This window comes from Pelobates fuscus, chromosome 6 (genome assembly GCF_036172605.1).
Source record: "Pelobates fuscus isolate aPelFus1 chromosome 6, aPelFus1.pri, whole genome shotgun sequence".
Lineage (NCBI taxonomy): Eukaryota > Metazoa > Chordata > Amphibia > Anura > Pelobatidae > Pelobates > Pelobates fuscus.
The window spans coordinates 20,265,170-20,289,251 of record NC_086322.1 but is presented as its reverse complement, the minus strand read 5'-3'; the positions used below and the strand labels follow the sequence as shown (position 1 = coordinate 20,289,251).

Below are 24,082 nucleotides of genomic sequence, written 5' to 3'. Positions count from 1 at the left end.
ACTGCCCAGTTCAGAGGCAGGTACCTGATGCACTGCTTAATTTTGTATAATTTGCTTGGGATGCCAACTTTAAATTAGCTGACACAGATTTGTTCATTACATAATCTGTACATTTGGGGCCACTCTTTAAACATTTAACCAGCTGACTTTAGTAAATATTTTAAAAGGATTTAGTAATTTAATGTGGGTATTATTTCTCAATTTACCGTAAGTGGGCAATGCACATTCAAAACGTAGTAAATAAGCGCCACTAACTGCAAACTTCAAATGGCAGTAAAAATCTATATCTTAGATTTCCTTACAAAAAAATAAAATACAAATGCTGCCTTACATGGACGAGGCATCTGTTAAATTATACAGTACACCTGGGTCTTTCCATAAGCACAATCAAAGTTTGTAGTCTTGAAAAGAATGCCAAAACAGCAACAGTGAATCCGAGATGAATGCTGCGCTAGAGAACAAAGTCTGACAAGCATGCTTGGGATGAGCATAACATGTTCTAAACACATCAATACAAACAGAACAAATCACAGGTGAAAGGAAGGCAAACAAACAAAAAGCAAAAAACGTAACTAAAGATTTTTTCTTTGTATTAACATGCACCAGCAGAATATATTTGCTGTGGCAACTAATAAAGAATCATTGTACGAGATTGGCTCAGTACTCGACTATGATCACACTGATGTCTTCAGAGTACGTAATTTTACTTGTGTATCTGCCAAACACATCATTCCTATTACCTGAGTGTTAAGGTTATGTAAAAGTGAATTCAAAATCCAGAACAAAGTGGTACTTAAAAGATGACGCTTAACGAAGCCTTTTTTTTTTTTTTTTTAATTATTATGTAATAAAATAATATGTTATGTCTGAGGGTCCTACAAATAGATACATCTATGTCAGAACTTCAAACTACACTTTAACTCACTCTTTTGTAACAATCAAGTCAATGCGGCTCTCTGCACTTTCTTTGTTCTTTAAACATGACATAAGTTGATAATTTATACAATACAAAAAACAAAAACATAAAAAAAACACCACACACAGACACACTGCATGGAGCTGTCATTTGTTGAGGGAAATCAGAATGTTTTCTGCCAAGAAGCACTATGGTTTAATAATAAAAACCTATTATAAAAAGCATGACTCATTAGGCCAAAATAATAAAGATGGAAGAATTGATGTAGAGTGTGAAATGTCAGAAAACAGCTAATTAATTAGATATCATCAAGTTTCAAACACAGATCGGCTCCATCATTTCAGCAGAATGCAACAGATGTTAGCGATAAATGTGGTCTCAGGACTATGCATTCAAACATATCCAATCATTTTTTGTCACACTGCATGCGTGTTACACCAAATATGTTGGGATAAAACAAAATTTGAAACCAGCGGGCTGCACTCACCTGAACATGCATAAATGGGGTGCTGCTGGGGCCAATTAATATCAGTTGTATTTAAAACAACTCACCTAGGCAAAATTAATGGGGTTTTAGTTAGGGTATACGATCAGGGCCGGCGCTACCTGTTAGGCGGACTAGGCAGCTGCCTAGGGCGCCCCTTGGGAGGGGGCGCCGCCCGGAGCGCCGCCCCCCCCCCCCTCATGCTGCAGCCTCCCGAGCGCTCTGTAGAGAGCCTCAGGCAGCTGCAGCTTTGCCCAGGCTGGTGCGTCCATGAGGGCGCACCGCCCGGGCGCAGCATGAGGAGAGGGGCTGACAGGAGGGAAGCGCTCAGCTCTCCCTCCTGTCACTCCCTCACTGTAGCGTGGCCGAGCGCTGTATGGTCCGCGGGTACAGGGAGCATCTGTTTCCTGTACCCGGCCGGACTAACAGGAAGTGCACACTCAGTGTGCACTTCCTGTTAGTCCGGATGGGTACAGGAAACAAAAGCTCCCTGTACCCGCGGACCATACAGAGCTCGGCCACACTACAATAGAGGTGGGGGGAGAAAGAGAGTGGGGAGGGGGAGAAAGAGAGTGGGGAGTGGGGAGAAAGAGAGTGGGGAGAAAGAGAGTGGGGAGGAAGGGAGGGGGGAGAAAGAGAGTGGGGAGGGGGAAAAAGAGAATGGGGAGGGAGGGGGAGAAAGAGAGTGGGGAGGGAGGGAGGGGGGAGAAAGAGAGTGGGGAGGGGGAAAAAGAGAGTGGGGAGGGAGGGAGGGGGAGAAAGAGAGTGGGGAGGGAGGGGGGAGAAAGAGTGGGGAGGGAGGGGGAGAAAGAGAGTGGGGAGGGAGGGGGGAGAAAGAGAGTGGGGAGGGAGGGGGGAGAAAGAGAGTGACAAGGGAGGGATGGGGGGAGAAAGAGAGTGACAAGGGAGGGATGGGGGAGAAAGAGTGACAAGGGAGGGATGGGGGGGAGAAAGAGAGTGACAAGGGGGGGAGAAAGAGAGTGACAAGGGAGGGAGGGGGGAAAGAGAGTGACAAGGGAGGGAGGGGGGAAAGAGAGTGACAAGGGAGGGAGGGGGGGAAAGAGATTGACACACAATGCATTCCTTACACACACTCAATGCACCCCTTACAGACGCACACACTGCATCCCGTACATACACAGAAACACACCTTGCACATACAAACACAGATTCACACAATGCATTCCTTACACACATATCAGGACATCCCCCTACACACTCCACCCCCTGTGAACAAACTCATTGCTGGAACATGAAGGTGGACCCTGAGCTGTGTAAAGGGCCCCCAAAAAAGGGAGCTGCTTCCCGTTCTCCCAGAACATTGATTTTTGTGACCACAGTTACAAACAGCCTCCAGAGATCCTGTTCTACACCAGACCAGTGGAGCCAGACTACAGCTAGAGCCCATCATCATCCTCATCTGGTTGTAAGTAGGCAATCTAGTATATTATTCGTGGCACTAATCTCTAATTTACCTCACATTAAACAAACACTATAGTCCCCAGAACCACTGCAGCTTAATGTAGTGGTTCTGGTGTCTATAGCCTGTCCCTGCAGGCCTTTTAATGTAAACACGGCGGCACTGCAGCACTGGCGTTAGTTAACATGGCAGATCATATGGGTAGGGCATTGTGATGGGGGGGGGGGCAAACTTTACTTTTGCCTAGGGGGGCAAAAATCCTTGCACCGGCCCTGTATACGATCATACATTGGACAAGCTTACCACAACATCTATGTACCCCATTCTTGGCAGGTCCTACTCTGACAGCCTAATCTGGGGGTCTCTGCAGTAAAAGGTAGGTACAGTACAAGCTAATACAATCTGTGAGCTTTGAAGTTGCAGTTTAGTGGATGAATCCTGCGTATTGTATGAATTGGCCCCAGCAGCACCCCATTTATGCATGTTCAGGGGGGAGTCAGACCAACTCCTTGGTTTTGCACCCCTCCCTGGGGGAAATCTAACAAGTATGGCAAGATAGTATCCAGTTGTATTGGGTGGATATCTAGGTTGGCTATAGAGGGGCGGTAAAAATGTATTGTGAGATCCTGTACTCACTGGTCTGCCACGGAGCTCAATAAGAGAAAACAGAATAGCATAAAAATAAAGAAAGAAAAAAAACCATGGTAACAGTAATCGGTGGGAAAGAAAATTAAAACAATCTCTAATCTCTATGTTAGACATGGCAGTTAATAATGGTGGAAGTTGGAGTCTTCTGAAAAAAATCGGCATCTATTCCCTCAGGTGGGCAATCTGGCAGCTGAGACTCGCTGAGGTGTTATAGCAGTATATTTCAACATTTTGGCTGGATTCAGCTGGGACAGGCCTGTTCCAGTGGTCATCGAGGGCCTCAAAATACCCGCAGAGCTTATATTCGATTCTAGCTCCTGAAAACGATGTGCTCTATACATAGTCCCATTATGCGTAAATAGTAGTGCTCGTGGTGTCCCCCACCTGTAGGCAATTTCTCTAGTGCAAAGAGTTTGCAGAAACGGTTGCAGCGACTTTCGCCCAGGTTAGAGTGCTATTCGTGAGGTCTGGGAATATTTATAGCTAGGAACCTTCAAAGAGCAAAGGGGCTTTCCCTCGGAGAGCAGCAAGAAGTGAGGCTTTGTCCTGATGAGCTTGAAATAGGAGTATGAGATCCACAGTGGCAGACACTGGCACCCTAGCCGTTTTTGGTAACCAAAACATTCCATCCAGCTTCAGGGATTTCACCTTTTTAGGCGGCAGCGAGTTCAACCGACTTGGGAATGCACCGGACCTTCAGGTTGTACCTTCTCCTTTGGTCTTCTAGTGCGTCCAATCTGCCAGAGGTGGCGAGTTGCTGGCCTATGAAGTCTGCCACCTGTTGTTCCACCTTAGTGATTCTGGTGTCTTGCGTGCTTGTAGAGGTCTCAAGCTGTGTGATCTTAGAGGTGGCTCTCTCAATAGCTCCTTTGTAATAGGCCATGTCAGGCACCAGGTCCTTGCGTAGATCTGCCAGCATCTTTTTAAGCTGGTCTGCTGTGACCGGGTCCCTGGTTTTCTACCACACAGCCACTAGAGGGACTTCCGGGTTGTTAAGCGACTTTTGGTTGCCTAACTGACTCTGGACGTCCTCACACTATGCATGAGGACATCCAGCAACACATGAAACCCCATAGGAATGCATTGTATAATGCTTTTCTATGGAGGAAGTACTAATGCGAGCATGGCCATTGACGCACATGCATATTAGGTCTCCCCCGCTGGTTGGCGTCGGAAGGGGGGAGCTGAGGCGGAGCCCAGCCATCGCCAAGGGACATCGGCACATGACAGAAATCATTTTTAACCCCTTCTGCACAACCGGTGGAGGGTGGGGGGGGAGCACTGTTTGGAGCTATAGTGCCAGGAAAACAACTTTGTTTTCCTGGCACTATAGTTTGCCTTTAATTAAGCAGTTTTGGTGTATAGATGCCCCTGCAGGCTCCCTGCTCAATTATGTGCCATCTAGAAGTTAGATCAGTTTTGTTTCTGTCCATAGAGCCCTAGCTACATGTTTCATTTTAAGATGTTAACTTGTTTTATAAGTTTGTATCTCCTGCTCTGTAAATTGAACTTTAATAACATACATGAGACTCCTGCAGGGCATAGAAGGCTATTTACAGATCAGAAAATAAGATTTTTTTAATTAAAAAGAATAAGCAATAAAGGAAGATTAAACATTAGATCTATCTCTACAGGAAGTGTTTAGGAAGACTGTGAAAGTCACATGCAGGTAGGTGTGGCTAGGGCAGTATAAGCTAAGTGGTTTAACTCCCAAATGGCTGAGAATTGAGTAGTAAGATTGCATGGTCACAACCAATACACCAAAACCACTTCACTAAGCTAAGGCTGTTTTGGTGACTATAGTGTCCCTTAAAATGTATGATGGGAATTATCCACGTTTGCATAAGACAAAGTTCTTCTGAAAGCAGATGAAAATATTGACACAAACATTTGCACTGGGAACAGTGCAAGAACTCAAAGCATTCCTGTGTTCCATTCTATGTGCAATATTTTTCCATAGAGCACTGTAACGAGAAAGTTCACTTGATGTTACCAGTGCAATACTCTCAATGCTGGTCACATGGTTTGTATAAAAGAGCCTTTCAGTGTGTGCCACTATGTTTCCCCAGTATTGCCAGCCTGTATAGTAATGTACAATTCTTCATCCTACTACTGGCGCTTCCATGTTAGTTATTGTTATAAATTCTGTTCCTTGCACTTGGCCATCAGCACAGAGAAATAATACATTAAATTAACCAGTATTTCTATTGTTTGCTCTGCCTTTGCTAAACCCTTACGGTAATTTAAATGTAAAAGTAAACATCTTGTGAAAAAGGTTAACACACATTAATAGGGTTACGATAAACGTTAGAGCTATCATCCGTTACAAGCTTTCACCATGTTGCTTGCATGAGCTGTCCATTCTGCTCATTAAAGGGACACTGTAGTCACCAAAACAACTACAGATTATTGTATTTGTTCTGGCGAGTAGAATAATTTCCTTCAGGCTTTTTGCTGTAAATACGCTCTTTTCAAAGAAAATGCAGTGTTTACATTACAGCTTAGTGATAACTCCACTGGCCACTCCTTAGATGGCTGCTACAGGTGCTTCCTGGGGCAATGCTGCACAGTGAGCAGCACTGACATTCAATGTCTCCACCCTCTGCATGCAGACGCTAAACTTTCCTCATTGAGATGCATTGATTCAATTTATCTCTATGAGGAGAGGCTGATTGGCCTGGGCTGTGTTTGACATTTGCTGGCTCTGCCCCGATCTGCCTCTTTGACAGTCTCAGCCAATCCTATGGGGAAGCATTGTGATTGGCTCAGACCACCACTTTTGATGATGTCAGCAGACAGAAGGCAGGTGAGAGGCAGACAGGCAGCTGCAGAGTTGAAAACGAGTAAGTTTTTACTATATTTAGGGAGGGGGTGCTGGAGGTGCTAGATGGTGGCTTTAACACTATAGAGTCAGGAATACATGTTTGTGTTCCTGACCCTATAATGTTCCTTTAATAATTGTCAATATTTGATCGGTAGTTATTGATACTTCCCTAGACTCCTCTTTATTGCTTACAACCTTTGTTCTGTTTACTAAACCTTGAGCATGTTTTGCCTTGTCTACACTGTATAGTCTAATCATTGATTGTTCCATGAGTACTCCTGGTGTGGCTCAGTCGAGATAGACCTATACTTTATAAATCTGATGATCACCTAGGAGTATGTTACAACACAAGTTAGAAGTGATTTTCAATGTTGTATTAAATGGTGTAAATTCCAGAATAACAGCTACAATTTAAACAGATCGACCTCTATGTGCGACATCTCACAGGGAACTGTGCCACAATGGTATGGTATGAGCAGGTGGTACCTGGATGGCTGTGTGCCGTATGGTCTCGCCCAAAGAAATGCCACTGGTGCTGGAGATATGGGTCCCAGGGCTGCTGGTCTGACTATGAAGGTCCTCCAAGGCTCCTAATCTAGAAGCTGGAGGTGTAGTAGCAATTGGCTAAAAGAAAAAAGAAATACATGGAAGATGATTTTCACATATTTAAACATATCTGTCTCAGTAGTGTTCAGCAGAACAGATACACATGCAAGAGCTCATGTATATGCCAGTGACAGCTAACTTTGGCACCCCAGAGGTTTTTTTATCACATTTCCAACAAAGTCGTTAGACCTCATTGGTCTCTGCCAACTGAATTTCTGGGGTAGAACGGCCCCATCAGATAGAAGGTTGCAGATTTTACCTAGATACCCAGAACCACAAATGGCACAAATAATGAAGAATTCTCCTGTAAAGAGGGAATATGACACCCTTCCATTACCAATGATATTTCTTAGCAGTTATACAATACACATTCTGGTATTCCAAAACTGAATATTACAGAAAAGTAAGAGGGAATAAGACAAAGTTAATAGATTAGCTCTAAAACTGGAAAAAGAATATAGTGTGTGTATCCATGAGCTAAAATAATATAGAAGGGATAAAATACAGATAATTGGTTCACAGATAAAACAATCCAAAGTAATATAAAAGTCCTTGGTGAAATAACCATAGCATAAATAGAAAAGTCCTATGTGGAGTACCTATAGAATAAGTGCTTGTGAAAACAACACAGGGCTGATGGTACTTATGTCAGATAAAATACGGTATATAAAAGATAATTATGATATGTAACAGAGCATATCAGTATAAGGAACTAATTGCAATAGTGCCATATGAGTAATCCATGACCTTGACCATAATTGACCCCCCTGCCATTGTGGAGTACCTATAGAATAAGTGCTTGTGAAAACAACACAGGGCTGATGGTACTTATGTCAGATAATATACTTGTATACATTGGAAGGCATGGCCTGAAGTTGTGGGAGGGGCTATAGACCTATAAAAGGGACTCCCCCCCCCCTTTCCCTACTTACCTTTGTTGGTCAGACGAAAAAACTGTTCAAGGTCAGCATTTGCATGAGATCCACTTCCAGGTCATACAAGATGCCATTTTGGTTTCACATTTGCTCCATGAGGTCTCCTACTCAAAGCTGTGTCCAGGAATCCTGCAGCAGGGCTTTCCGTTAATCCAGTGGCTTTCTCTCCAGTCAGCATCGCATTTGGTGTCTCAGGGACTCTCAAACCGTAAGTTGACCCACCTTTTGCGCCAGGATTAGTTCCCACGGCGTTCAGCACAGCACAGGTCCTCACTTTACGGTTTCCTTACGTTTTGCACGGTTATTTCGTTACCTTATACTCACCTAGCTGTTCATGTAAAATCTGTTTAAAATCTGTTTTGGTTCAAATCTGTTGGGTTAAAACTACAAACGAAATACATTTTTTTTTTTTTTGCCTACACACTGACCCCTACCGGTCTTTTGGTGTATTACAGGCTTCTCAGACATTATCGCATTTCATGTACAAACCAACGAACCACTGCTTTTTTTTCACCTACACACTGACCCCTACCGGTCATTCAGTGTACTACAGGCTTCTCAGACATTATTGCATTTCATGTACAAATCAACGAACCACTGCATTTGCGCCTACACACTGACCCCTACCGGTCTTTTGGTGTACTACATGCTTCTTAGACATTATTGCATTTCATGTACAAATCAACAAACCACTGCATTTGCGCCTACACACTGACCCCTACCGGTCATTCAGTGTACTACAGGCTTCTCAGACATTATTGCATTTCATGTAGAAACCAACGAACCACTGCATTTTTCACCTACACACTGACCCCTATCAGTCATTCGGTGTACTACAGGCTTCTTGGACATTATTTCACTTCATAAGCAAACAAACTATAGCATTTTCACTTTTATACTGACTCCTATCTGTCAAACGGTATACTACAGGCTTTTCAGACATATGGTTATTCCCCTCATTACATTCCCACTATAATTATAATTACACAATAAAACTTCCTTACAACTCATGCTTGCTATGATATAATCATACCTGCCTACATAGGCATTTAGTTACATTTACTAACAATGCGCATACATTTACCCAAGAATGCACTATGCAGGATTCCAGAGGCTAATACGGAATATTTGCATGTTTTGCACGCTTAAAATATAAGTCCTTCCAATTACGTATTTTCACATATTCGGTTATTCAGCTGCCAGTCATGGTTCACTACACTCATGTTTCGGGGTACAGTTGTATTCCATATCACAGATGATATAACACTCCCGACAAGTTAATTTTCTTCAAACAGGGGCATTACAAGCATACAATAAACATTGGGACTGACCATTTTGCTCTATTAAACTTGCATAACACACATATGGGTATACGCTTTTAAATGTCAATATTAAATTTTCATACATTGTTTTACCCGTCTGGGATACAGGTATTAATAACCCTTACGACCAGTAAGGGTATCTAATCATACTACCAGGTACATACACCTGTATATACATACATTTTCTGTTTCCCCCTGGGTATATCCTTAGCGTACTGGCAATTAGGGACTATAGGTATTCTCCTTTCTTGGCATCTACGCCTGTCGTATAGTGGCCAACATCCAGACTCAACGCTCGGAGGCAAACACCCATCGGGCCACTCGTGAGCTAGCCGCCTCGCATGGTATATAGAGAGGGCCTCACCTGTCACTCTCTTCCCCTTTTTCTGGTTAGTCACCGAGAGGCCAACATCCTGCCACTACGTTTGGTGGCCACAAAAATCCCCTCGTGCCATTGCATAGATAGAGCCTCTCAAGCCACTTGGCAACTAGCAGGGCCTCATCTGTCACCAAACAAAGGATTAATTGTTTAGCCATGCGGCTTTAGCTAGCAAGCCAGTACTAGCACACTGTGGGTTCATATAATAATTGGATAAAAGAAGAGGTTTTGCGCACACGGTGGATGAGTAATGATATGATCTGTAACATAAACGGCTATCATAGGGCAATATGTTAAAACCAATATATAGTATAAAAAGTAACTTGGAGCACTCATACTTTAGAGAGCCATATAAGTCTGCTCTCTACTGTAAAGGCATGTAGAATATTTCCAAAAAGATGCTGTATAAAAGATGGTCCCCCAGAAACGGATATCAAATTTCGTCTGGATGCAATCAGGAACCAAAATACATTTAAAAGTAAAATACTTTGGGGGGCAGGGTCAAGCCAGCAAGCCGAGAAGTCGCATGTAAGCTGGGCTCCCGCTAAAACTCCAAGAACCCGACAGAAAACTTGCCGAAAGCGAGACAAAAACACACCGGGACCTGCCACCTACAACAGGAGCGACTTGGTGATAAACCTGAGACCCACATCGAGAGTCTGGAGGTTCGGGGACCCACGATGGAAACGGGATAATGGAAACGGGGAGAGGCGGCCGCTCTCCTCGCCCATGCACTGCAGGTGCTACCCCACCAAAGCCCTGCTCCCCCCTCCCCCCCCAGGACTATGGGAGCAGCCGGAAAACATGCAGCTAAGCAACATGGCCGCCGCCACATGCTGGGACTTTAATGCTAAACTTAACAACCTGCTTACAGCTTTTTGGGGAAAAACTAGAAATGAGTCACCAACAGGCTCAGACACAAGGCAAGCCAGAACACTCACCTCAAAAGACACCCTCCCGATCCAGTGACAAACCCAAGCTGACCAAGGTGCAGAGAACCCGAAAATGGCGGACCACACGACGCTCACACGCGGCCCACCGGAACGCAGCCAGGCAGCCCTGCGCAAGAAAAGTGGTAAAAGCACCCACTAACCTGCCACAATCCCACCGGGCTGCCCCTAATCGCCTGCCTTATAACCTCAGCCAGACCCGGAGACCATACAGAAGAGGCTTCTGCGCCTCCATAGCAAGGCGAGATGGCGGAGTGCCCCTAACGGGTCAAAAAAGGGACTACCTGCTCAAGCACATAAAAGGCATCGGGTGAAGATTAGCAGCTACAGGGACTCATTCCACCGCAGTTTAACACAGTCCCCAATTTTTACACTTGTTTCACATAACCTGAATTATTGCTCCCTAATGCCCTGCCTTTCCCTAACTACTCCAGAAGTCTCAAGACACAAGCACAGCCAATATTTAACCCTATAATTAACAGTCAAGCTATATGATGTGCAAATGTTATATTCTCTTCTTATCGCTGCTATGTTTTACAGCATGTACTCTACATACTATAACTTAAGCTAAAGTATAACTAACGTTGATTTATGTATTCTGACTACCTAACTAGCATGCTTATCCCAAACCACTGAAAACCCACAACCTATCTTTACATGTTATTGATGCAACCGCAACCTATATACTAAAAAATGTGCAAGACATATCTCATACCCCACTGTTACCAATGTTTTATCTGCAAAGTGGAATGCCGTTGGGGTACCACTTGCCTGTATGTCACTGCAAAAATAAAAAATGCAAAAAGTAAAATACTTTATTGGAAATAAAAGCTGAACAAGCACAACCAACGCGTTTCGACCACTCTCTTGGTCTTCCTCAGGTGCAATAATGTTATGTAACAATAACTTGCTTATATATCAAATACAAAATTGTAAAATTCCAAACACATGTGTAAAAATACAAAAACCCGCCCCTCAATACCATATATGGGAGTTCCCGTTTTCCTTCCCTCCCAATATGGAGTCCTTTTCCCATATAGTCTGTAGAAGTCGACCTTCTCATGATGGCTGCGCTATCCGGATGTTTCTTGCTGGTCACGTGACTTCCGGTATTCAGGCCGATACGTCATTTCCGTTTAACACCATCTAAAAGTGTAATTTCCATTTGTAATAATGGCTATCTTCATGTTTTTTAGTATGTATCAAGCAGGTGGTAAGGATTTCTCTCTACCTAACACTCCAGCTAGAGAAAACACACTTTCACTTGGAGAAGATGTTGCTAGTCCCACACGACAATTTTGTCCCAACACAGCGGACGATCACTTTTTTTTTTTTTTTTTAACCAGAGACAAATTGGGTTTGTCTCATTATCTGTGGCAAATCCCAGATTTGCATCAATTTCCATGTTGGCACATGTAGTTTCAGTGCATGCAGACATGTTCTCAATATGTCAGGGCACATGCAAAAACCATGTGTCCCAATAAATGTACCCTGAACCTTACTTCATTTCTGTAAACATTATGCCTTTCCAGTACTTTCTAACTCATCACCCTTCCAGACATTTAGTTGATTTCCTAATCTGATTTTAAAGGCCTTCCGGACAGGTATTGCCATATACTTTTGAGGGAATCTAGAATGCCCTAACTTGCAGTCATCACAGCAGCATCCAACAGCTAGCAATACACTCATGGCCCAAGAAATGGCAGAAAGATTTCTACCTGGGCCTCTCCGATCTACACCATTTACAGCGTGACGCAATCCCATTGGGATTGTCAAAGGAAATCTTCACCCACACTGTAAGTGATCATAGACGTATTTGCACCTCACGCCTCGGCTACCCCAAGTCTCAACTCCCTCATACCCTCCGAGGAGTTTTCATTACAGTATGCCACCATTGTTCATACCATTACAGCTATCAGACTGCCACCATCCACCCTACACTGGCACTTACAGGACATTTATGGGCAGCAGTTAATATTTCTTCTCCCACTTAACTTTCAGGTCAAGAGCAGCCCACAATCTTCAATATATTCGTTGAACTCTTTGCTGGTTGTGGTTAAACATATCCAGATGCCCCACAGTCATACATTCCCGAGATGATTTCTTGTTGGTCAAAGGGAACGCCTTTCCATCTAGAAGCTTCAAGGAAGCCATTAGTATGTCTGAACACTTGGGTGTCCCAGTATACCCTAAGGTCACAGAAAACCCAGACACTATCATTACATTCCTGGGCATACAACTTGACTCTGCATCCATGCCAACAAGTTACCACGAGAGAAATAGGAACAATCGCAACAACACCAATTACCACCTCCTGCTTGGTACTTGCAACCGCATGGAACTACAATCCCTACCAGGTTCTTTACATTTTGCCATGCGCATCATACCGCAGGCCGCGCTTTCATCTCAGACCACTTTGCTTTTTCCACACTCCCGCATGATGATCAGGGGCTGTCCCTAGACAACCAAGCCATGGCAGACCTACACATAGGGTGGACTTTCTTAACTACACGTAATGGTAAACTATTGTGACAGCTGCTGTGACAGCCGCAATGGCAGGGGGGGTCAATTATGGTCAAGGTCATGGATTACTCATATGGCACTATTGCAATTAGTTCCTTATACTGATATGCTCTGTTACATATCATAATTATCTTTTATATACCGTATTTTATCTGACATAAGTACCATCAGCCCTGTGTTGTTTTCACAAGCACTTATTCTATAGGTACTCCACATAGGACTTTTCTATTTATGCTATGGTTATTTCACCAAGGACTTTTATATTACTTTGGATTGTTTTATCTGTGAACCAATTATCTGTATTTTATCCCTTCTATATTTAAGCTCCTGAATACCCACACTATATTTTATGGTGTACTCTATTTACACAACACACATTGGCCTAATAAGGCATTACAAGTTCTCAGTGTGTAGTACCTTGATAGAAAAGTTCCTAGTATGTGAGGCGTAAAGACATGTCTGACCCATAGTGCGGCACAGAGTACGGATACATGCTTATGGTGTAATCAAACATATTGTATTATGCAGTTTGTCTTAAAACTGGTAGACTGGTCTACCAATGCACTAGTCTGCTGCTTAGCTCCGGGTAATGGACAGATAGATGTATTCTAGTTGTTGGCGGGTTTCACTTAGAACAGAGGAGGTCGGCTACTTCTTCCCATCCCATACATACAATTTAACCACAGGTTTAAACATTTCAATAAATATATATTCATTTTGCCAGCCTAACACAATGAACAGCTACCATCGGGAGATCACAAAACTTCTTCAGAAAGAGAGAGGACATCAATTGTACAAGGATGGATAATCAAGAAAGCTTCTATTCAGCGGGCCTTCTGGCAAAAATCGCACAAGTGAAATAACTGCAAACTGAACATGTGCAAGGAGAGTCCTGATATGTAGTGTGTTTTATTACAGACACATGGTCAGGTGTATTGATCTGATGTGGATCCCAAACAGAGGGCCCGCTTTATAATCTACAGGGATTAATTAGTACTGCAAGCCATGTGAGAACCTGCTCAACCTGGAAACCTAGGAAACAAAATCCAAGCTGGGTCTTTAACACTGTGTCTACAAGGAGAACAAAACAATGTAGTGAGCTCTACACAGATCACACTTGTACAGTTTAGCCAGTCTGTCAAGCATGGTGAAAAAGATTCTGCAGTGCAACATCCGATTTAGGACAAAATAGCTAAGACTTGGCCATTATGGCTTGATATATGAAATCCACGGCAATTCAAAGTTTAGTAAATGACCATGGCTACCCAGAGCCTGTACACGAAGATGGTGTGTGTGTGTGTGTGTGTATATATATATATATATATATATTACACAGTATATCAGTATATATATATAATATAATATTACACAGTGTATCAGTATATATTATATAATACACAGTATATCAGTATATATATTATATAATATTACACAGTATATCAGTGTATATATATAATATAATATTACACAGTGTATCAGTCTGTATATAATATTACACAGTGTATCAGTATATATATAATATAATATTACACAGTATATCAGTATATATATATAATATAATATTACACAGTATATCAGTATATATAATATAATATTACACAGTATATCAGTCTGTATATAATATAATATTACACAGTATATCAGTCAGTATATAAAATAATATTACACAGTATATCAGTCAGTATATAATATTACACAGTATATCAGTCTGTATATAATATAATATTACACAGTATATCAGTATATATAATATAATATTACACAGTATATCAGTCTGTATTTAATATAATATTACACAGTATATCAGTATATATAATATAATATTACACAGTATATCAGTCAGTATATTATATAATATTACACAGTATATCAGTCAGTATATAATATAATATTACACAGTATATCAGTCTGTATATAATATAATATTACACAGTATATCAGTATATAATGTAATATTACACAGTATATCAGTCAGTATATAATATAATATTACACAGTATATCAGTCTGTATATAATATAATATTACACAGTATATCAGTCTGTATATAATATAATATTACACAGTATATCAGTATATATAATATAATATTACACAGTATATCAGTCTGTATATAATATAATATTACACAGTATATCAGTCAGTATATAAAATAATATTACACAGTATATCAGTCAGTATATAATATTACACAGTATATCAGTCTGTATATAATATAATATTACACAGTATATCAGTATATATAATATAATATTACACAGTATATCAGTCTGTATATAATATAATATTACACAGTATATCAGTATATATAATATAATATTACACAGTATATCAGTCAGTATATTATATAATATTACACAGTATATCAGTCAGTATATAATATAATATTACACAGTATATCAGTCAGTATATAATATAATATTACACAGTATATCAGTCTGTATATAATATAATATTACACAGTATATCAGTCTGTATATAATATAATATTACACAGTATATCAGTATATAATATAATATTACACAGTATATCAGTCTGTATATAATATAATATTACACAGTATATCAGTCTGTATATAATATAATATTACTCAGTATATATAATATAATATTACACAGTATATCAGTCAGTATATAATATAATATTACACAGTATATCAGTCTGTATATAATATTACAGTATATCAGTCTGTATATAATATAATATTACAGAGTATATCAGTCTGTATATAATATAATATTACAGAGTATATCAGTCAGTATATAATATAATATTACAGTATATCAGTCTGTATATAATATAATATTACACAGTATATCAGTATATATAATATAATATTACACAGTATATCAGTCAGTATATAATATAATATTACACAGTATATCAGTCTGTATATAATATAATATTACACAGTATATCAGTCTGTATATAATATAATATAATATTACACAGTATATCAGTCTGTATATAATATAATATTACACAGTATATCAGTATATATAATATAATATTACACAGTATATCAGTCAGTATATAATATAATATTACACAGTATATCAGTATATATAATATAATATTACACAGTATATCAGTCTGTATATAATATAATATTACACAGTATATAATATAATATTACACAGTATATATAATATAATATTACACAGTATATCAGTCAGTATATAATATAATATTACACAGTATATCAGTCTGTATATAATATAATATTACAGTATATCAGTCTGTATATAATATAATATTACACAGTATATCAGTCTGTATATAATATATTACACAGTATATCAGTCTGTATATAATATAATATTACACAGTATATATAATATAATATTACACAGTATATCAGTCAGTATATAATATTACACAGTATATCAGTCTGTATATAATATAATATTACACAGTATATCAGTATATATAATATAATATTACACAGTATATCAGTATATATATATATATATAATATAATATTACACAGTATATCAGTATATATTATATAATACACAGTATATATATATATTATATAATATTACACAGTATATCAGTCTGTATATAATATAATATTACACAGTATATCAGTCAGTATATAATATAATATTACACAGTATATCAATCTGTATATAATATAATATTACACAGTATATCAGTCTGTATATAATATTACACAGTATATCAGTCAGTATATAATATAATATTACACAGTATATCAGTCTGTATATAATATAATATTACACAGTATATCAGTATATAATGTAATATTACACAGTATATCAGTCAGTATATAATATAATATTACACAGTATATCAGTCAGTATATAATATAATATTACACAGTATATCAGTCTGTATATAATATAATATTACACAGTATATCAGTCTGTATATAATATAATATTACACAGTATATCAGTATATATAATATAATATTACACAGTATATCAGTCTGTATATAATATAATATTACACAGTATATCAGTCAGTATATAAAATAATATTACACAGTATATCAGTCAGTATATAATATTACACAGTATATCAGTCTGTATATAATATAATATTACACAGTATATCAGTATATATAATATAATATTACACAGTATATCAGTCTGTATTTAATATAATATTACACAGTATATCAGTATATATAATATAATATTACACAGTATATCAGTCAGTATATTATATAATATTACACAGTATATCAGTCAGTATATAATATAATATTACACAGTATATCAGTCTGTATATAATATAATATTACACAGTATATAATGTAATATTACACAGTATATCAGTCAGTATATAATATAATATTACACAGTATATCAGTCTGTATATAATATAATATTACACAGTATATCAGTCTGTATATAATATAATATTACACAGTATATCAGTATATATAATATAATATTACACAGTATATCAGTCTGTATATAATATAATATTACACAGTATATCAGTCAGTATATAAAATAATATTACACAGTATATCAGTCAGTATATAATATTACACAGTATATCAGTCTGTATATAATATAATATTACACAGTATATCAGTATATATAATATAATATTACACAGTATATCAGTCTGTATATAATATAATATTACACAGTATATCAGTATATATAATATAATATTACACAGTATATCAGTCAGTATATTATATAATATTACACAGTATATCAGTCAGTATATAATATAATATTACACAGTATATCAGTCTGTATATAATATAATATTACACAGTATATCAGTCAGTATATAATATAATATTACACAGTATATCAGTCTGTATATAATATAATATTACACAGTATATCAGTCTGTATATAATATAATATTACACAGTATATCAGTATATAATATAATATTACACAGTATATCAGTCTGTATATAATATAATATTACACAGTATATCAGTCTGTATATAATATAATATTACTCAGTATATATAATATAATATTACACAGTATATCAGTCAGTATATAATATAATATTACACAGTATATCAGTCTGTATATAATATTACAGTATATCAGTCTGTATATAATATAATATTACAGAGTATATCAGTCTGTATATAATATAATATTACAGAGTATATCAGTCAGTATATAATATAATATTACAGTATATCAGTATATATAATATAATATTACACAGTATATCAGTCAGTATATAATATAATATTACACAGTATATCAGTCTGTATATAATATAATATTACACAGTATATCAGTCTGTATATAATATAATATAATATTACACAGTATATCAGTCTGTATATAATATAATATTACACAGTATATCAGTATATATAATATAATATTACACAGTATATCAGTCAGTATATAATATAATATTACACAGTATATCAGTATATATAATATAATATTACACAGTATATCAGTCTGTATATAATAATATTACACAGTATATCAGTGTATATATATATATATAATATAATATTACACAGTATATCAGTATATATTATATAATACACAGTATATATATAATATAATATTACACAGTATATCAGTATATATTATATAATACACAGTATATATATTATATAATATTACACAGTATATCAGTCTGTATATAATATAATATTACACAGTATATCAGTCTGTATATAATATAATATTACACAGTATATCAGTCAGTATATAATATAATATTACACAGTATATCAATCTGTATATAATATAATACACAGTATATCAGTCTGTATATAATATTACACAGTATATCAGTCTGTATATAATATTACACAGTATATCAGTCTGTATATAATATAATATTACACAGTATATCAGTCTGTATATAATATAATATTACACAGTATATCAGTATATAATATAATATTACACAGTGTATCAGTCTGTATATAATATAATATTACACAGTATATCAGTATATAATATAATATTACACAGTGTATCAGTCTGTATATAATATAATATTACACAGTATATCAGTCTGTATATAATATAATATTACACAGTATATCAGTCAGTATATAATATAATATTACACAGTATATCAGTCAGTATATAATATATTATTACACAGTATATCAGTCAGTATATAATATAATATTACACAGTATATCAGTCAGTATATAATATTACACAGTATATCAGTCTGTATATAATATAATATTACACAGTATATCAGTATATATAATATAATATTACACAGTATATCAGTCAGTATATAATATAATATTACACAGTATATATAATATAATATTACACAGTATATCAGTCTGTATATAATATAATATTACACAGTGTATCAGTCTGTATATAATATAATATTACACAGTATATCAGTCAGTATATAATATAATATTACACAGTGTATCAGTCTGTATATAATATAATATTACACAGTATATCAGTCAGTATATAATATAATATTACACAGTATATCAGTCTGTATATAATATAATATTACACAGTATATCAGTCAGTATATAATATAATATTACACAGTATATCAGTCTGTATATAATATAATATTACACAGTATATCAGTATATAATATAATATTACACAGTATATCAGTTAGTATATAATATAATATTACACAGTATATCAGTCTGTATATAATATAATATTACACAGTATATCAGTCAGTATATAATATAATATTACACAGTATATCAGTCAGTATATAATATAATATTACACAGTATATCAGTCAGTATATAATATAATATTACACAGTATATCAGTCAGTATATAATATAATATTACACAGTATATCAGTCAGTATATTATATAATATTACACAGTATATCAGTCAGTATATAATATAATATTACACAGTATATCAGTCAGTATATTATATAATATTACACAGTATATCAGTCTGTATATAATATAATATTACACAGTATATCAGTCAGTATATTATATAATATTACACAGTATATCAGTCTGTATATAATATAATATCACACAGTATATCAGTCTGTATATAATATAATATTACACAGTATATCAGTCTGTATATAATATAATATTACACAGTATATCAGTCTGTATATAATATAATATTACACAGTATATCAGTCAGTATATAATATAATATTACACAGTATATCAGTCTGTATATAATATAATATCACACAGTATATCAGTCTGTATATAATATAATATTACACAGTATATCAGTCTGTATATAATATAATATTACACAGTATATCAGTCAGTATATAATATAATATTACACAGTATATCAGTCTGTATATAATATAATATTACACAGTATATCAGTCTGTATATAATATAATATTACACAGTATATCAGTCTGTATATAATATATTATTACACAGTATATCAGTCTGTATATAATATAATATTACACAGTATATCAGTCTGTATATAATATAATATTACACAGTATATCAGTCAGTATATAATATAATATTACACAGTATATCAGTCAGTATATAATATAATATTACACAGTATATCAGTCTGTATATAATATAATATTACACAGTATATCAGTCTGTATAGAATATAATATTACACAGTATATCAGTCTGTATAGAATATAATATTACACAGTATATCAGTCTGTATAGAATATAATATTACACAGTATATCAGTCTGTATATAATATAATATTACACAGTATATAATATAATATTACACAGTATATATCAGTCTGTATAGAATATAATATTACACAGTATATAATATAATATTACACAGTATATCAGTCAGTATATAATATAATATTACACAGTATATCAGTCAGTATATAATATAATATTACACAGTATATCAGTCAGTATATAATATAATATTACACAGTATATCAGTCAGTATATAATATTACACAGTATATCAGTCAGTATATAATATAATATTACACAGTATATCAGTCAGTATATAATATAATATTACACAGTATATAATATAATATTACACAGTATATCAGTCAGTATATAATATAATATTACACAGTATATCAGTCAGTATATAATATAATATTACACAGTATATCAGTCAGTATATAATATAATATTACACAGTATATCAGTCAGTATATAATATTACACAGTATATCAGTCAGTATATAATATAATATTACACAGTATATCAGTCTGTATATAATATAATATTACACAGTATATCAGTCAGTATATAATATTACACAGTATATCAGTATATAATATAATATTACACAGTATATCAGTCAGTATATAATATTACACAGTATATCAGTCAGTATATTATATAATATTACACAGTATATCAGTCAGTATATAATATAATATTACACAGTATATCAGTCAGTATATTATATAATATTACACAGTATATCAGTCAGTATATAATATAATATTACACAGTATATCAGTCAGTATATTATATAATATTACACAGTATATCAGTCAGTATATATAATATAATATTACACAGTATATCAGTCAGTATATATAATATAATATTACACAGTATATCAGTCAGTATATTATATAATATTACACAGTATATCAGTCAGTATATAATATAATATTACACAGTATATCAGTCAGTATATTATATAATATTACACAGTATGTCAGTATATAATATTACACAGTATATCAGTCTGTATATAATATAATATTACACAGTATATCAGTCAGTATATAATATAATATTACACAGTATATCAGTATATAATATAATATTACACAGTATATCAGTCAGTATATTATATAATATTACACAGTATATCAGTCAGTATATTATATAATATTACACAGTATATCAGTCAGTATATTATATAATATTACACAGTATATCAGTCAGTATATAATATAATATTACACAGTATATCAGTCAGTATATTATATAATATTACACAGTATATCAGTCAGTATATAATATAATATTACACAGTATATCAGTCAGTATATTATATAATATTACACAGTATATCAGTCAGTATATATAATATAATATTACACAGTATATCAGTCAGTATATATAATATAATATTACACAGTATATCAGTCAGTATATATAATATAATATTACACAGTATATCAGTCAGTATATTATATAATATTACACAGTATATCAGTCAGTATATATAATATAATATTACACAGTATATCAGTCTGTATATAATATAATATTACACAGTATATCAGTCAGTATATAATATAATATTACACAGTATATCAGTCAGTATATAATATAATATTACACAGTATATCAGTCTGTATATAATATAATATTACACAGTATATCAGTCTGTATATAATATATTACACAGTATATCAGTCAATATATAATATAATATTACACAGTATATCAGTCAGTATATAATATAATATTACACAGTATATCAGTCAGTATATAATATTACACAGTATATCAGTTAGTATATAATATAATATTACACAGTATATCAGTCAGTATATAATATTTCACAGTATATCAGTCTGTATATAATATAATATTACACAGTATATCAGTCAGTATATTATATAATATTACACAGTATATCAGTCAGTATATAATATTACACAGTATATCAGTTAGTATATAATATAATATTACACAGTATATCAGTCAGTATATAATATAATATTACACAGTATATCAGTTAGTATATAATATAATATTACACAGTATATCAGTCAGTATATATAATATAATATTACACAGTATACCAGTCAGTATATAATATAATATTACACAGTATATCAGTCAGTATATATAATATAATATTACACAGTATATCAGTCAGTATATAATATAATATTACACATTATATCAGTCTGTATATAATATAATATTACACATTATATCAGTCTGTATATAATATAATATTACACAGTATATCAGTCTGTATATAATATAATATTACAGAGTATATCAGTATATATAATATAATATTACACAGTATATCAGTCAGTATATAATATTTCACAGTATATCAGTCTGTATATAATATAATATTACACAGTATATCAGTCAGTATATTATATAATATTACACAGTATATCAGTCAATATATAATATAATATTACACAGTATATCAGTCAGTATATAATATAATATTACACAGTATATCAGTCAGTATATAATATTACACAGTATATCAGTTAGTATATAATATAATATTACACAGTATATCAGTCAGTATATAATATAATATTACACAGTATATCAGTTAGTATATAATATAATATTACACAGTATATCAGTCAGTATATATAATATAATATTACACAGTATACCAGTCAGTATATAATATAATATTACACAGTATATCAGTCAGTATATATAATATAATATTACACAGTATATCAGTCAGTATATAATATAATATTACACAGTATATCAGTCAGTATATAATATAATATTACACAGTATATCAGTCTGTATATAATATAATATTACACAGTATATCAGTCTGTATATAATATAATATTACACAGTATATCAGTCAGTATATATAATATAATATTACACAGTATATCAGTCAGTATATATAATATAATATTACACAGTATATCAGTCAGTATATAATATAATATTACACAGTATATCAGTCAGTATATAATATAATATTACACAGTATATCAGTCTGTATATAATATAATATTACACAGTATATCAGTCTGTATATAATATAATATTACACAGTATATCAGTCAGTATATATAATATAATATTACACAGTATATCAGTCAGTATATATAATATAATATTACACAGTATATCAGTCAGTATATATAATATAATATTACACAGTATATCAGTCAGTATATATAATATAATATTACACAGTATATCAGTCAGTATATATAATATTGTTATGGTACTTTTTGCAGTAAACCAAAATGTTTAAATGTCTATCTGTTCCTGTCCAAATCAATAAAATAAATTGCGTATATACGCTGAAGTAATTAAGTCTGACACACAAGGTTCAGGTTAAAATAACTTCGAGAAAATTTATTGGCAAGTGATTAAAAAGCGGACACGCAGGTCCTTTTAAGAGACATTTTACGTCATCATTGCTTATTAGAATATC

General features: G+C 34.0%; 1 protein-coding gene across 1 annotated transcript in view; it reads right to left on the bottom strand.

Annotated features, from left to right (window-relative positions):
• Positions 1-24,082, bottom strand: part of ALMS1 (ALMS1 centrosome and basal body associated protein) — an 80,687-nt gene that overhangs the window by 45,123 nt on the left and 11,482 nt on the right. Inside the window, exon 2 of the mRNA XM_063457546.1 lies at positions 6,779-6,916. Coding sequence (XP_063313616.1) covers positions 6,779-6,916 — 138 coding nt within the window. The remainder of the gene's footprint in view (positions 1-6,778; positions 6,917-24,082) is intronic.